This window comes from Onychostoma macrolepis, chromosome 15 (assembly GCF_012432095.1).
Source record: "Onychostoma macrolepis isolate SWU-2019 chromosome 15, ASM1243209v1, whole genome shotgun sequence".
NCBI lineage: Eukaryota > Metazoa > Chordata > Actinopteri > Cypriniformes > Cyprinidae > Onychostoma > Onychostoma macrolepis.
In genome coordinates this window covers 25,330,985-25,348,072 of record NC_081169.1, presented here as the reverse complement: position 1 = coordinate 25,348,072, position 17,088 = coordinate 25,330,985, and the positions used below count along the sequence as shown (strand labels likewise).

The 17,088-nt window shown below is 35.5% G+C and overlaps 1 protein-coding gene across 9 annotated transcripts in view; it reads right to left on the bottom strand.

Annotated features, from left to right (window-relative positions):
- robo2 (roundabout, axon guidance receptor, homolog 2 (Drosophila)) overlaps positions 1–13,597 on the bottom strand; it is a 415,989-nt gene extending 402,392 nt beyond the window's left edge. For all 9 annotated transcript variants that reach the window (XM_058745019.1, XM_058745027.1, XM_058745024.1 and 6 more), the window contains exons 1-2: positions 13,463–13,597; positions 8,126–8,257 (exon numbers count right to left, since the gene is read on the bottom strand). In XM_058745019.1, the coding sequence (XP_058601002.1) occupies positions 8,126–8,243 (118 nt within the window). In that variant the 5' untranslated portion in view covers positions 8,244–8,257; positions 13,463–13,597. The remainder of the gene's footprint in view (positions 1–8,125; positions 8,258–13,462) is intronic.
- Between the last annotated feature and the right edge of the window lie 3,491 nt (positions 13,598–17,088).

Below are 17,088 nucleotides of genomic sequence, written 5' to 3'. Positions count from 1 at the left end.
ATTTTTATGCAGCAACCATTGTAAAAAGCTCTTATACCTTTTTATTTTGGGAGCTCAAAATATGACAATAAAATGTTCCATATTTTTTAAAACATCAATGCAGCCTTAAATCAGTCATTCTGAGTGATAGTTTCATACACATCCTTATTCCACTTTCCATGGCTCCTAGCAGCAACACTTTATGTCACGCTGATCCCAGATCTGTCAAAAAGTGCTGGAAATTAGGACATCCACACCACAAGAAAAAAGTCTGCTTCAGCAACCCTCATGCAAGTCATTTTTTGTTCCTACTAAAGCAATGTGGCAGGTTGATTCTTAAGAACTATTTTTAACTGCACTAAAACTCTAAGCTAGGATTGGGGAATCAAGAATATACCTGTCAAAATACTTTTATTTTTCTTCAAATATAAAGGCATTTAGCCCATTTTAAAAGCGTCGTTATAGAATATTACAGGAATAGTTTACTGAGAACGTACTCGCCCTCAGGCCATCCAAGATGTAGATGAGTTTGTTCGTCATTAGAACAGATTTGGAGTAATTTTACATAACTATCTCATTAATGGATCCTCTGCAGTGAATGGGTGCCATCCAAATGAGAGTCTGAACAGCTGATTAAAGCATCACATTAATCCACACGACTGGATTAGTGAATGTCTAGTGAAGCAAAAAGCTGCATGATTTGTAAGAAACAAATCCTTCTTTAAGGAAATTAAAAATTGAAACCATTGCTTCTGGTCAAAATAATCCATAATAATGCTTATTAACACAGTAATAACAATACAATACAATTACAGTTATGCTTCAATATAATAAAATAATTGATGGACTGGAGTTGTGTGGATTATTTTTGGACTATTGTGATGTTTTCATCAGCTGTTTGGACTCTCATTCTGACGGCACCCATTCACTGCAGAGGATCCACTGTAATGCTAAATATCATTTTTGGGTGAACTATCCCTTTAAGTCACAATTTTGAGTTTGAGATTATGAGACAGCTTTGAACGAGTTGTCTTGTGCTAAAGGTTATTGTGTCAGGCTCAAATTAGCAGACAGCTCACCTTGACAGGCAGTTGTATCGCAGACGTGAGGGTCTGGAGTAAAACCACAGGGGCTGATAAACAGATGGAACAGTGTCATGTGCACAGAGGTGCTGTCACCTCTACAGCTCCTCTGCATTCAAGCGTATTACAGTTCACTAACTCCTTTAACATGTCTGCTTACAGTGAAGAAATAGCATAGACTACTTGGAAATCGATAAAACCGTATTCAGCAAATTTTAGCGGAAATGAGACCCAAATGCAACGTTTAACAAGAGGTGGTCTTATGATGGAATATAACTATTATCGAAGCTCAACAAGAAAAAAAAAACAACCTCTATCACACAAATCATCATTTACTCACCCTTATATTGTTCCAAACCCACATGGAGTTAATAATAAATGTTCATGCTGCCTTACTGCCTTTTTTTTAATTTTTATAATAAAAGTGGATGGTGATCATGCTGTCAGGCTCCGAACACCATCACAACATCATAAAAGCATTGTAAAAGTCTTCTGAAGCCAATGGACATTGTAATTTATTTTATTATTCCCTTAAAATCTTGTTTGTCAGCTAAAAATACTAAAATAACACTCCCTGCCTCGTCAAGGTGTCCCTGTCCTGAGAAACTGCAGGTTTCAGATATGGCATTAGTTACTGCTAACAAAGCTGGCGGACAGCAGTGCCCTGATTCTGTTGGAGGTCCCTCTCTCTGGACCACTAGCTCATCCAGGCAGTAAAAGAAGGCTGACAGGGATACAGATGGTCTTGTATACATATATAAACAACAACTGGTTTATCAAGGTGTCGTAAATGCCAGAAGCAGCTGGCTACCGTATACCTGAGCACAAAGTGGAACAAAAAGAAAAAGAGATAGGAGAAGATGGAGAGAAAGAACGAGCGAAATTGTGTCCATGTGTTTGGGTGTGGGCATATACTGTATGGGTGTGTAGAGTTTGTGTGTGTGTGTGTGTGTGTGTGTGTGTGTGTGTGTGTGTGTGTGTGTGCATGATTCACCCAGGGACCTGGGGAGAGAATACATCTGGTAGGACAGCTGTTAGCGGTGTACGAGAGTATACTGATGGTGGTGAGGAATGATAAATCACACACTTTGCGGCACTGCAGACAGTGCACCGGCGTACCTGCGTGTGTAGGTACTCAGACACTGTCAAGAAATGCTAAATAATCAATGATGCCATTCAAACAACACAGCTACAACTGTCTAAACGTGTCCGACTACACAGTGACAACTGTATTAAACAAGTTTTTCACAAAATTAACATTTAAACAGCCAATATTTCATTTCAACATTAAATTATTCAGAAACCCTATATCCACCTTATTATTCAACTTGGAAGTAAGCCGTTTTCTGTGAATGTGCGAGAATTCTGGTTCGTTAGCCACGGCAGGGAATTAACAAGACGAATAACAAAGTGCGGTAAACAATAAAACTGTTTGTAGCCTACTACAAACCAGTGTGTTCATAATTAAGATAATACATTAAAATAATATGGTAAGACACACTGCAATATCAAGCAGAAAAACAACCTATTTTTAAACCTAAAAATAGCTGGAAGCTGACACTGGCCAGTCCCATGAAATTTATAAATGGCCGCATCTGCTATTACAGAAAAAATAAGGTGGTTAATATTGCTTGATCAGAACTATCATTACTACTAATATGGTTAGAGATTTAAACAAACAAATAAACCAACACTATTTGTGCTACAGACATGAATGATATCTAAAATACTAATATTAAATAATACTTTTCTACATTAAAACTTGTAGTTGTCCCTCAGAAATGATCAAATGAGTGAGAAACGTACAATATATACACTTTTTTATGCCACAGAACCACCATTTTTGGGTTTCCCAAATAACTTTCCCGTAGGCAGTTTGCAAAAGAACAATTTTTCCTTAGTGTGAAGAAAATGTAAAAATAAGTATTTTCCACTATAAAGATTGTTTTGTGTAAATGAAAGGTTCCATGGATGTTAAAGTTTGTTCATGAAACCATCAATGCCAATAGAAAAACTTTATTTTTTAAAGTTTAGGGACCAAATGTAACATGGGGGTAGAAACTCTTGACTTGGCAACCTCATAGAAACCTCACATAACATCCTAGAAATGCATTAAAACCTACTCAGATCTTATAGGCAATTCCCACAAAATGAGTTTTTGCTTTGAAAAACGCTAGACCTGCAAAGGTACAAAACAAAGGTACAAAACACAAGGTCTTGAGATGCGTTTTTTATTTTTTTTGTTGTTGTTTGTTTGTTTAAAATTTTAGAGCTCATACTGTGCTTGAGCCACTGAAAAAGACATGAGATGCAAGCTCAGCAGTTAAAGATCTCCGTCTAGTGCATATAAACAGAAAAACAATGGAATAATTGCACAGTGGAATGGAATTTTGTGTGATTCTGTGTAAACAGCCCACAGAAACTTAAAAGCAACAATCTGGCAAATTTTGCACTGGCGCCACATACAAACACACACAAAAAAATAACCATTAAGCAAAGTAAATCTAGTTATTCTTAGATTTGTTACCCAAGCTGAGAGACTGCTTTTTAGTGAGGATTAAACACTTAGCATGTGATTAGCTATAAGGATTAGCGTGTGTTTTAAAGGTCTCAGTCCAATTTAAACTTCAAAGATGCCTTAATCACTGGGGAAAATTGGTGAATTATCATGTTTGAAAAATGCTTTTCAAAAACAGCATGCAAACTTTAGTCTCACTTTAATGAGTATTTATTTTGTGTTTAATTAAATGATGTTATTCATTTGCTAAAATATCCATATTGTTGTTGGACGTTCTTTGATGTGGTTAGCCCGTGTCTTCATAAAACATATGAACCACTGAACTCACAGGGATGCATCTTTACATTTCTATAAAATAAAAGACAAAACATATACAGTATATACTGTATATTCGACTATAATACAAAGTTCAGTTGCCATTTGAGAGCTTTAAAGGGACAGTTCACCCAAAAACGAAAATTCTGTCATCTTTTACTTACCCTCCAATTGTTGCGAACCTGCAAAAAAGATATTTAGAAGAATGTTGACGGTAGCAATTGACTTGCATATTTTTCCCCCTACTGTAGAAATCAATGGCTACCATCAGCTGTTTGGTTACCATCGTTCTTCTAAATATTTTCTTTTGTGTTCAACAGAAGAAACAGAGGAATAAACTCATACAGGTTTGGAGTTTTGGGTGAACTATCCCTATAATTGTGCTTAAAAAAAACCTTGCTACACATTCAATAACATCCAACCATCATCTACAATATAGGAATGCACCCACTCTCCATTACATCAAAGTACGGTTCAGCCTCCTGTGCCTCCAGACAGCGGATCAAAAATCAAAACCCCGCACGTTATCCACGCAGGCGATCACATGCGGAAAGCATCTCTACTGACCTAAGATCAAACGCGAGGGGCGTTACATTCTCTCCTCCAGTAAAGAGCTGCAACCTGACACAGAGCCTCAGTGGAGCCAGAGAGCCCAGGTAACGAAGATGGATGTCCTATAATGCAGTTAGTCTGCGGGTACTGCGGATAAAGGAATCCAGTCAAAGCTGAACATCCCAACATGGAGCAGCTACAAATAGGAGATCTGCCTCAAACTTATTGCCCATGTCCTCAGAACTTATAAACAAAACTGGAAATATGGTTTTCTGGGATAATGGAGCAATAATTAGGTTTAGGAAGTCATTTCCAAAAAGCCAAAAATGTGATTTACTCTCCCTCCACCTATTTTGATGTAATTGAGTTTTATAGGGAAAGGTAAACTTCAGTGGAACTCAAGCAAAGCACAGAATATATAAGTTGTTCCTTGTAGCTCTGAGCTGCTGTTCCCACTTTTAGAAACTCTTTCAAAACACACTTTGCTCACTTTGTCCAACAACAATGTTTAGCAGTGAACATACCGACCAATACCACTTCCAATATCCACCTCATCTCAAAACACTATTCATTATATGAAATAACAGGGGTGGAAATAATATTCTGAACAAAATAATGAACTCTTTCCTCATTTTTTAATTTATTTATTTTAATTTCACAGCTAGCATTTTACGCAACTTAAACAATTTATACAATTTTGGTACACTTTTTGTCACAGTTTGACAAAATAAAGCCCCATTTTATATTTATATTTACACAGTCAATGTAAAATAAATAAATAAATTAATTAATTAATTAAATAAATAAAAAAGAAGATAAAAAATTGTATCACAGTTTCCACAAAAATACTGAGCAGCACAGCTGTTTTCAACATTGATAATAATAAGAAATGTGTCTTTTGGAATGATTTCTGAAGGAAAGACTGGAGTATGAATTCAAAATATATTAAAATAGAAAACGGTTTCTTTAAATTGTAAAGATATTTCACATTTTTCATCAAATAAATGAACATAAGAGACTTTCAAAAACATTTCTACCGACCTCAAACTTTTATGTGTATATTATTTTTACTCAATACATTTTGAAATTGCATGTTTATTTCACTCTTTATTTAGATATTACTATTTATTTAGGCTATTATTATTTTCATATTTTGCGGGTATAAAATATGTGAAAAGTAGAAAGAAAATGATAACCTGGTTTATTTTTATACCACTTTTCACAATTCAAAACTGTTTCAAAGCAGACTGAATCTTTAGACTGAATCCAAATCTTTACAGACTGATTTACTATATTGTGAAATACTATATAATGTTAAAACAGTTCAAAGTGACAAAGAAAAAATGTAAAACAGAGGGAAAAATCAACACCTGGGACAAAAGTTGTCACAGCAGAAACACCCAGCATGAAAAACAAAATTCTAGGAAAAATATTGCTTTTGAATAATTATGCTTTTCCAAGCCACTGAACTGAAAATCTCCATTCACTGCCATCACAGTTACACAGGCAAGATATTCAAGCTCATAAGAGAAGCAGAAAAGAAAACTGATTACACGGCGGACGAGTTCTTCTTCTATGAGTCGCCTCACACTAAAAATAAACCCTCAGCCACGCATCACAAACTACCAGCACAACCTGATGTCAGCTTTGTCAAATAATTCTGCCCAGTGAAGCTTCACTACATCCCAGAGGATTTGTTATGCGTTATGTTTGACTCGTTCTTCTTTTCGGTCTCACTCACTCATTCGTTCAAGCCCGTCTCTATCGCCCTCCTGCATATTTTACTTTGGCATATGCCACAGTTGAGTTCCATTAATCAGTCCCCATCGTATGAGGGCTGAATGTTAAACCCTCGCGCCGTTCCAACTCTCCGCCCCAACACAAAAAAACAGGCCCGGCATTAACCTTGTAGACGGAGGCGGCTCACGCATTCACGCCACTTGGCAATGAAGGGAAAAGGAGAACTTCTCAAATTGTTTCCAGCCCGAGCTGCATGAGTGAATGGCTGTGTGTGTGTATGTGTGGCCGTTCCCAGCTCTGCTATAAATAAGCCTGGCTGCTGGAGAGGTGGAAGTCTGCAGAGGAACTGACAGTAGAGGGCAACATGGCCTTGTCTCCCTGGGAGACGCCAATTAAAACTGGACCCGAACCCAAAGTGTGCAACCACACGGCAACTACTTGAGAGAATGAGAAATGAGTTTTGGCATGAAGCAGATTCGAAGTAACGGTGCTGTAAAATGTCAGGCAGTCATCTGAGGAGTTTCACTTTGGGGGGGTGGAAATCATCTGAGATAGCAGAAATCCCACTGCTGATGATCAGTTACAAATGACGCTCAGGAACCGCTAATACAGGCTCACAAGGAAGACTAATGCACTGCAGAAGAATATAGAATAAATTGCTTCAAATACATGTAAATACTGTATAAAGTTGCAGGAATTAATTGGATTTACATGGATTTCTGATTTTGAATCTGATTGATTGGACTTCAGGTTAGCCTTTGGAGAAGTAAAATTTCTGCCCTTGTGAAAAAGAGGTCTTGAATGTGCACCTGTAGTGTACTTCAGATCTTAAAAGTGCATTTTTAAGGCTACTTAAGTGAACTTAAAAAGAGACAGTCATAACCAGTGAGTTTTGGGGAAAGTTACTTTCAAAAGTAATGCATTACAATATTGCATTACTCCCTAAAAAAGTAAATAATTGAGTTGCTTTACATTTGGGCTGGGTTTGCTTGTTTGTTTTTACAATAAAACGTTCTATTTTTTTTTTTTTTTTTTGCAAATGTAAACATTTTTGACATTATTAGAGTGAATTTTTTAAAAGTGTAATTAAGTTTGTTAAGACACAGTCATGGCCAGTGTTGGTGGGTAACACATTACAGTACAAGTAACACAAGTTACGTAATCAGATTACTTTTCCAATAACTAATAAAGTAGTTTACAAGAGTTGCTTTTTCAAACAAGTAACGCAAGTTACTTTGTTTTCCAATTTATTCACTGACACCACTCCTGTTCCCATGTTGAGAGAAACTGGGAGTGAGGTGCAGACGAAGAGGCACTTTCTTCAGCCTGCGGCTTATTAATTTCACTTTTGGTGTGAAAGGGCCTTTACAGTTGCCAAAGATATAACTTTGGGGGTTTTTGTTATTAAAAAACAAAAAAGCAAGCCCAGCCCAGGTGAAACAAAGTCACATAATGCAATACTTTCCATAAAAAGTAACTAAGTAACGCAATTAGTTACTTTTTAATGATGTAACGCAATATTGTAATGATTACTTTTAAAAGTAGCTTTACCCAACACTGTTATATACCTTATCCTGTAACTGTATCACAAGAAACAAACTGACATACAACAAAATCTTGATAGCAATAAAAATTTTTTAAAAACATGAATTAGACATGCACAAGCCAAAAATCAAGGTTTTGCTTTTTTTAACCTATCCTTAACGGAAAAAACACAACTAATGCCCTTCACATGACCTTTATCTTAGTAGAAAAATCATCCTTATAAACTCAAGCATCATCACCCCACAACACAAAACATCAGTCATCTTAATCAATCTGGCCAAACGTTCACAAAAGCAGTAGCACACTCCAGCGACGTTCACATTGACATTTGGGCTTGAAAAGTTGGGGAACAAGCACCTGTGAATAAAAAATAAAAAATAAAATTCATTCTTACCTTGTCCTTGAGCACCCGCTGAGTCTGTGCACAAGATCCACAGGACACAGATAATGAGGAGGAGCGAAGGCCAAGCTAGGACGGCAGTACACCTCGCTCGGTCCGGGTTGGCGGCCATGACACCATTGGTTACTGTCAAACAGGAAATATACAAAGACTTTTGATAAGTACATAATTGTATATATATAAAATACATGCAGCAGTAAATAAACAAATAATAATAATTATTATTATTATTGATTAAATTAATAAAAATAAAATTAATGAATAAAAAATAAATAAATACAAATTATTATTATTATTATATAAATTAATTGGTAACACTTTACAATAAGGTGTCATTTATTAACATTAGTTAATGTATTAACTAACATGAACAAACAATGAACAATGCATTTATTACACTATTTATTCATCTTTGTTAATGTTAGTTAATGAAAATACAGTTGTTCATTGTTAGTTCATGTTAGTTCACAGTGCATTAACTAATGTTAACAAACACAACTTGTGATTTTAATAATGCATTAGTAAATGCTGAAATTAACATGAACTAAGATTAATAAATGCTGTAGAAGTATTGTTCATTCTTAGTTCGTGTTTACTAATGTTGTTAACTAATGTTAACTAATAAACCTTTAAAAAATAAACCAATTAATTAAAAAAAAAAACATTTAATAACATTCAGATGTCAAGTTCATATTTCAAGCACTACTGTAAATAAAAGAGAGCACAGTTCCTTTCTGTGTTGTAGGAACATTGTGTCAATTTATGAATGTAACCGAGGCTCATAACAGGATAATTTCCCATTTTTCTCAATATCTCAAAGGATATCTGAAAGTCAAGATGTGTTCTGATACTACAAAACATTATTTATTTAGTAAGACACATCCAATATGCGATTACTTCAATATCCAAGGACTAATTCCGAAAGCCACGCACTATTTATCAGAGGCGACGTTCCCGCCATGCAAGACGTAGCCAAGCTTTCTTTTTTAATTCACTGAGAGTAAGACGACTGCTATGAAATATAACTCATAGTCTGGAACGTCCCACTCATTAAACACAAAGCTTTTATGAACCAACAATTCATCATCAAATTTTAATGATATGTTTGTAGAGGCGCATTCAGGCCTAAATTTATGGAGTTACCATTACACTTAATGAAGTATTATGTCTTTATGATACCAATGACTAAAACATGCCCAGCTGACATGGAGTGCGGTATAAGTGAAAAACTGGCAGAAGTTGCAGCTCACAATTATTACTGAGTACAATATGAAATGGAGGTTACCACACACAATGTATGCGACATTCCTCATTGTCATCTGTGGCAGTTCATGCTTTACAGAATGCTTTACATCATAAACATGCTACAAATGATCGGAGTTAATGGAATGCAAATGAACAATGTACTCTAGGATAGTATGCATGCAACATACATTACTCATGTTCTAAAAAAATTAAAAAATGTTCATGCTTAATGTTTCTAACATGCCACAATGATTGCAGTTAATGCAATGCAAATGAAAGACATACTGTAGAATAGTATGCATGCAACATACATTGTTTGTTATGTTCTAAAAAAGAAGCAAAAAAGTGCAGTTCTTTTCTTTTATTGATTCCTGTGCTCCAGCTGTCTGATGTGTCTGTCAGTGATCAGATATTCTCTCTTTCACGGATACCTGTCTGGGTCAGTCAAACCAGTGGCCAGTGATGTATAATGCCTGACTTGGTTCACTTCGCCATCACTCACCCTTACAGTTCTCAACATGCTTGCCTTGTAGCAAAGGGTAAATAAAATCAATAAGCCTCCATTTCACATCGCAGCCATTTATTTCTCCATCAATAGCTCCTCTACTGGAATTAAAAGCACAGGCATTTGCATATACACAACTCAATCACCTTGTGACTGAGTGTTACTGAGAATGGAGAAAGAACAGTGAGTATTTTACAGAAAGCAGGCACCACTGACACAGTGCACATTTCAGTATAACACCATTAACATTGTCTAATTACAAAAAAGCGAAAGAAATTGTTAAAAAAAAGAAAGAAAAAGAAAACAAATAAATAAAAGATGATTTTATTAAAAAATTTTAAAGTCATTCAATTTTATGACACATTTATATCTTTTCTGAAGCTGGAAAGCTCCTGCCCTTAAAATGAAATAAATAAATAAATAACACATTACATTTTCTGACACTTTCTGTCCTTTCTCAAGCATGAAAGCTCTGGTCTTAAAATTTAATAACACAGACAGATGAGTGTTGTTGTTGTTGTTGTTGTTGTTCTCGTTGTTGTTCTTGTTGTTGTTCTTGTACTTCTTCTTCTTCTTATTATTATTATTATTATTCAATGTTCTAATACATTTTTAAAAGTAAATAAACAAATATTAGTTATTAATTTGACACTTTTCTGTACTTTTTGAAGCTTGAAAGCGAAAGATCTACTCTTACAGACAGATGATGCTGATTATGATAATAATAATAACAATAACAATAATAATAGCATTAGTAGTAGTAGTAGTAGTAGTAGTAGTAGTAGTATACATTTAATATATTATTTTAATATATTTCTTAATATTTTAAAAGTATTTTTATTTTAAATCTTAGTTATTAAATTTTATGACACTTCTGTTATTTTTAAAGTCTGAAAGATTTGCTCTAATAACTAAGACAGACAAACAGATGATGATGATTTAATATTTTTTAATTAATATTAATATTTTTTATATATTAATTTAAAATGTTAATAATCTCTGATTACTATTTTTTCCCCCTTTTATTTAATTCACTGTAATTGCATGAAAAATAAAGACCAGCATATAGTCTCAAACAATTCTAATTCTGTGTTCCCAAAGTCATGCAGGTTTGAAGTGTAAAAATGTTCATTTTTGCCTGAACTATCCCTTTAAAACTCTAACCTTGTACAGTCCATATCACAAGAACCATTCGGTTCAAACCTGCTTTTTCATTGACAAAAGTAGGCGCCACAAAGGAGACTAATTCCCCTGATCAATATCTACTTCCACGTTGGGCTACGGTTCAGCGTAGATGGTAGTGGTCAATGACTCTTGCTCAGAGGTCCGGGGGCAGTGCTGGACACAGGCCCGGGAGAGACAGATTGGTGTAGAGCGGGACGGCTACAGCCAGGCGCCTGGATTCCTGTCATCCTCTCCCCCCTCCTTCTGTCTGCTAGATCAACACGCGCCACGGCTCTCAAACACAACAACCTGTTTGAGATTAGCCATCAAATGGGCTGCTCTGCATAACGACAGCCTTACGAGCATCCGCAATTACATTGCTTTTATCTTGTCATGTCAGGATGCGTTTAAGTAGGCTGCTGTCTGTGGCGTCCACACTTCCATGGCCGATCCAACTGTATTCAGGACCACGGACAGCAGAGCTGAGAGCAGAGCTGTCCGTGGTTCTGAAAACAGTTGGATCGGTTCACGCTGTGGAGGTGTGGACGCCGCAGACGTGCTGTCCATCGTGCTGTCAGAATGTAATTACGTGGGAGTCTCAAAGTGCCAAGAGAGAAAAAAATAACACAGTCGAGGTCTCGGAGGGCAAGTGTGCCACCCTGGATTTCGGCAAACATTTCAGGCCTCTGCCAAAGAAGATCTTCAGTGGCAATGCTGACAAAAACCAATTACATTATCCTCTGCTGTAAGCTTGACATGCTGTGATCATTTATTATAATTTTGAAGATTTTCCCTAGCTTAAATTAGGGTGTGATTGCATTCGACACTGATGGAAATTCAATTCAAACTCATGTCTCTTGGTGAGTCAAGGAATTAAAATATATAGAGTACAGTTGTCTTAAAGATTAAAACTTTCAACTTTAAAAGATGCCTCAGTATACATTCATTTGTCATCACTAATATCTGGGACATTGAGTAAGCCCACATTTAAAGAGAGATGCATTAAAAAATAAGCTAATATTATATAAATAAACCTACATAATAAAATAAAATACTTTCATCACTAATATCTGGGATACTGAACAAGCCTACATTTAAAAAGAAATACATTAAAAAAAAAGATATTGTATAAATAAACCAACATAATAAAATAAAATTAATTCATCACTAAGATATGGAATGTGAGTAAGCCTACATTTAAAGAGATATACATTTATATATATATATATATATATATATATATATATATAGATAGATAGATAGATAGATAGATAGATATAGATAGATATAGATATAAACCAACATAATAAAGTAAACTGCATTCATCAATAATATCTGGGACATTGAATAAGCCCACATTTAAAACGAAAAATAAAATAAAATACATTCATCACTAATACCTGGGTCATTTGATTAAAATAATATATATATATTTTGAAAAAAAATTAAATAAGTTAATATTATATAAATAAACCTACAAAATAACACAATATGCATTCATCACATTTGGGATACTGAAAAAACAAAATTTAACTTTTATATATTACAAAAACAAGCTATAATGTTACAGTATATAAAAATAATATAATATAAAATTAAATTAAATATAAAATTATATAATATATAAATAAAATACAAGCAACAAATAAAATATAAAATAAAATAAAATACAAATAATATAAGGTATTTAAAAAAATAAAATAAAAAAAAATAAAATATTATGTTATTTTAAGCAAATTTGTCAAGAGGTATCCTTCCATTAACACAGACTTCACTATGAACCACTGCTGGTGAACAGGTGTTTTGTGTCATAGTTGTATTGACCAATCAGAAGCCAGAACTATCTGGTTTAATAATTCAGCAATATCAATATGTGTGACAATATCACAATATAAGTGAGCATTAGCATGAATGTGATTCTGTTCTAAAAACAAAACAAAACCAATACATATATAATTCATGTTTTAGGAAAAAAAAAAAAAAAAAAAAATCTGGCAAATTACTATTTTTTTTCCTCCACCAATGAAAAATTGTTCCAAATGAAGCCAAAAAAGAAAAAAAGAAGCACATGTGTCTCCAAGCAACTAACTGTTGTATAATAACATTTATAATTCTTGGCCCAAAGTGAGGGTTTTAGAAATAGTATAACTGAGAGTGGATTTGCATGAAGTCCAACAATGAAAGTTGACATGCTACCAAAACTAATAATCTGAACCCAGACGTTTTGACAGAAAACTGACAGATTATATACTCCATAAATGATATCGAATAGCACATTATATCCACTCTAAAGTGCACTCAACAGTAATGTAAGACTAATGTGAGGGCACTGTGACTGACTTCCATCAACATGCCATGTGACAACTACATTAACACACATGCACACGCACAGATGAACTTCCTCTCGCCTAGCTTACCTCTATCAGCGGGAACCTTCAAACAAAGGCTTGAAAACGCATTGCCAATGTATCTCCTGCGCACGAGGGAAGCTGCTCTTGGAATTGTCTGCGCACGGTTGGAATTCCTGCCCTCTCTCACACACAACTGGCAAAGCACTCTGCCTTCCTCCCAGGCTCATCCCATCTGCAAAGAGCGAGAGAGAGATGGAGCTCACAGGAGAGAGAGAGGAAAGTCAGCCAGGGAGATGGAGAAAGAGAGAGAGAGAGAGAGAGAGAGAGAGCGAGAGAGGGAGGAAAGGATGAGGCAAAAGAGAGTAAAAGAGGAGGAGAGAGATTGTTTCGATAATGCAGATTGTCATAAGAGAGCTGCATTCCTGGTAATCCAATAGAAGTGAAGTAAAAGCTTCTGTCATTTCAACAGACTTAATGAAAGCAATCTGATTAGGTGGCCCTGCATCTGCACAGCTTCCTTCAGACTCATTGTTTCGGATTTGTACCGGCCTGTCTCACTCTCAAATTAACTTGCCTTTAAATGTATTTAATGTTTGACTTGAATACTTACATGATTCCAACTTTGAACGGCTCGGTGGAGGAGAGCCATCCGACTGAAACGGCTATTCTTTGAGTGAAATCAAGCTCAAATCAACTCAACATCAAGGTCATGGGTTTGATTCCCTGGAAACACAAAAAGTGATCAAATGTACACTTGAAATGTGTTGAAAGTGGCTTTGGATATGTACATACATACATGCGTGCATACATAATGGCTCAAAAGTTTGGGGTCAGTCAATTTTTCATGTTTGAAAGAAGCCTTTTTGTGCTGACCAAGACTTCATTTGTGAGTTCAAAAATACAGTAAAAACAGGAATATTGTGAAATATTATTACAGTCTCTTCGGTTGGAGCTGACTGAAAAAATTAAATTTTAAAATTTTTGCGTCATTGGCGTGAGATGACACTTGGTGACTTTTGTCGCATAAGCTATGTGAACACACACACACACACACACACAATCATGGACATGATTTGGACACGATAAAGGGATGAGTCCCCTTGGGATAAAATTCCTGTTTTCAATTTGAATAGATTTTTTAAATGTATTCCTGTGATGCAAAGCTGAATTTTCAGTCTTCAGTGTTCAGAGTCACATGATCCTTCAAACCATTCTTGCTGATTTGGTGCTCATTTTTAGCATCAATGTTTAAAAATTGTTGTGGTGCATAATATTTTTGTACAAATCATGGTACATTTTTTTCCAGGATACTTTGATGAATAGAAATGTATTTAAAATACAAATATTTTGAAATATTATAAATGTCTTTATACTGTAACTTTTGATCAATTTAAATGCATCCTTACTAAGTAAAAGTATAAATTTCTTCTAAAAAAAACCTTACTGACCTGCATATGAAGTTCATAAAACCATTGTCACAAAATCTGTTTAAAACCTCCACCTACTTTGTGGCTGATATTCGTCTGTCACAAAAAGCAGCTGACCTGAAATATACGATTTTAGCAGATTTACTACAGTAATATTTAGTCACTGCAGTTGTTATCCACGCTAAGAGTTTTGTTGTTTAGAACTTTACACTATATGTCTTATATACAAAATATTTCGAAATTGTGTAATTAACATTTAACACTGGCTAAAATCTACCAAATAAATACAATCCACCACATTGTATTTTTGCCTGTTTCAGTACTTTCTGTACCCTTCCTCAAATTGCAGTGTTAATCAAAAACAAAGCAATTATCCCCCATTTAACAACAGCAACAAAACTCCTTAATCAATCTCTCAAACAGACCATGAAGAAACTAAAAGTCATGGTTTACACGTCTCATATCATATAAGCATAAATGCAGAAGCTGATGCATTTGTCATCATTACCTTCCAAGCAAGACTGATGGTAGAGCGAATCAAGTAAATGTAAACCAATTAAAAACAGCAGCAATTGCATTAAACCATTGTATCCTAAAAAGAAAACCACTGGAATTACTCTAGAAATGAACCATTAACTACTTGAAAAATCTCTGTAAAATCTCTTTTATAACTGCATGAAAACTGCAGAGTAGTCCTATAAATCTTATTTACTCGTAACGTTAAACCTAATATGATCGACAGTTAAGTAATAATTTGCGGATTATGGCAAGTGCATGTTTTTGATATTATCAGCAGATTTAAACATCAAGTGGATTGTCCAGCCGTCAGAGGCTGATGAATGACCACTCATTAGAATTGCAAAGGCGGAGCAGGCCAGCGCTGTCAGCTGCCGCAGCGGAGCGTGATTCCAGACGGGGTTTGACAGGGCCACCAGACTCCATCGGGGTAATTAATTTGCCACATTCTAAAGGACGTAGGGTGTACTTCTCGAAATTAGGCCGGTAAAAGAAGTGCCAAAGGGTCATGATCAATTGATTATCATGACGACTGAGATGGAGGCGACATGGCTGTTTAATGATTAATGCTTCTGTTTGTGTGGTTTCAGAGAAACCCTTCCCATGCTAATCAAGTCCAGATAAGTTTCAACTTCAATCGAGTTTGACAAGCTACAAGCAATGCTGTTGGCATGTACTGTGGAAGCAGATAATCTAATATGCTGTCTTGTACTACAGTAAACGGAAGATTTCATGGTACTGATCGTTTTTTAAGCATTAAAGGAGTAGTTGACTCAAAGATGAACATTTGCTGAATATCTACTCACCCTCAGGCCTTCAAAGATGTTTCTTCAAAAGAAATGTTTTGGAGTAATGTAACATTACATGACTGGCTCATCAGTGGATGCTCTGTGGTGAATGGGTGCCGTCAAAGTCCAAACAGTTGATAATAATCCACAAGATATCCACATGAATCCAGTTAACATCTTGTGAAGTGAAGAGCTGTGCGTTTGTGATAAACGAATCCATCATAAAGGCATTTTAACTTTAAACCATTGCTTCTGGCCAAAATACCAGTCCATAATCTGAGAAAGCAAAATTATGAATACAGGACTCATATTTTAGTGGGAAGCAATGGTGTAAAATAGTTACAAACCTGTATCTTTTCATTTCACAACGGATTTGTGTGGATTACTTATGGATTATTGTGAAGTTTGCATCAGCTGTTTGGACTCTCATTCTGATGGCACCCATTCACCGCAGAGGATCCTTTGGTGAACAACTGATGTAATAATACATTTCTCCACATCTGATCCAGCGAACAAACAAACCTATCTACATCATGGATGGCCTGAGGGTAAGTAAACATTCAGCACATTTTTGGGTGAACGTTTCCTTAGCGTTAACGTTATTAGAGTTCAACAGCTTATCAAGCCACAAAAGTCGTATTGTAAAGGCAGAACTTAAACTGTAATTATCCAAATGAAATGCAACAGTACTGTGTGCTAATGAGTGTTCTCCTCGGGGAGCATCTCTGTTATTGGTGCTGAGTGGGTGGTACAGGCTAATTCCCAGAACAAGATGAGACATCAGTAGACAAAAACAAGGCTTGTACAGAAGCACAAAATCACTAAACAGGTCTAGGAGGTGACAACCATATTGTTCCTTTCTGGATTCATCTCTCAAGCTGACATGAGAGAGCTGCTCACTATTTTGGTCTGACGTATTTCTCAAAAGAAGTTTACTGATTTGGGGTGCTCCACTAAGAAC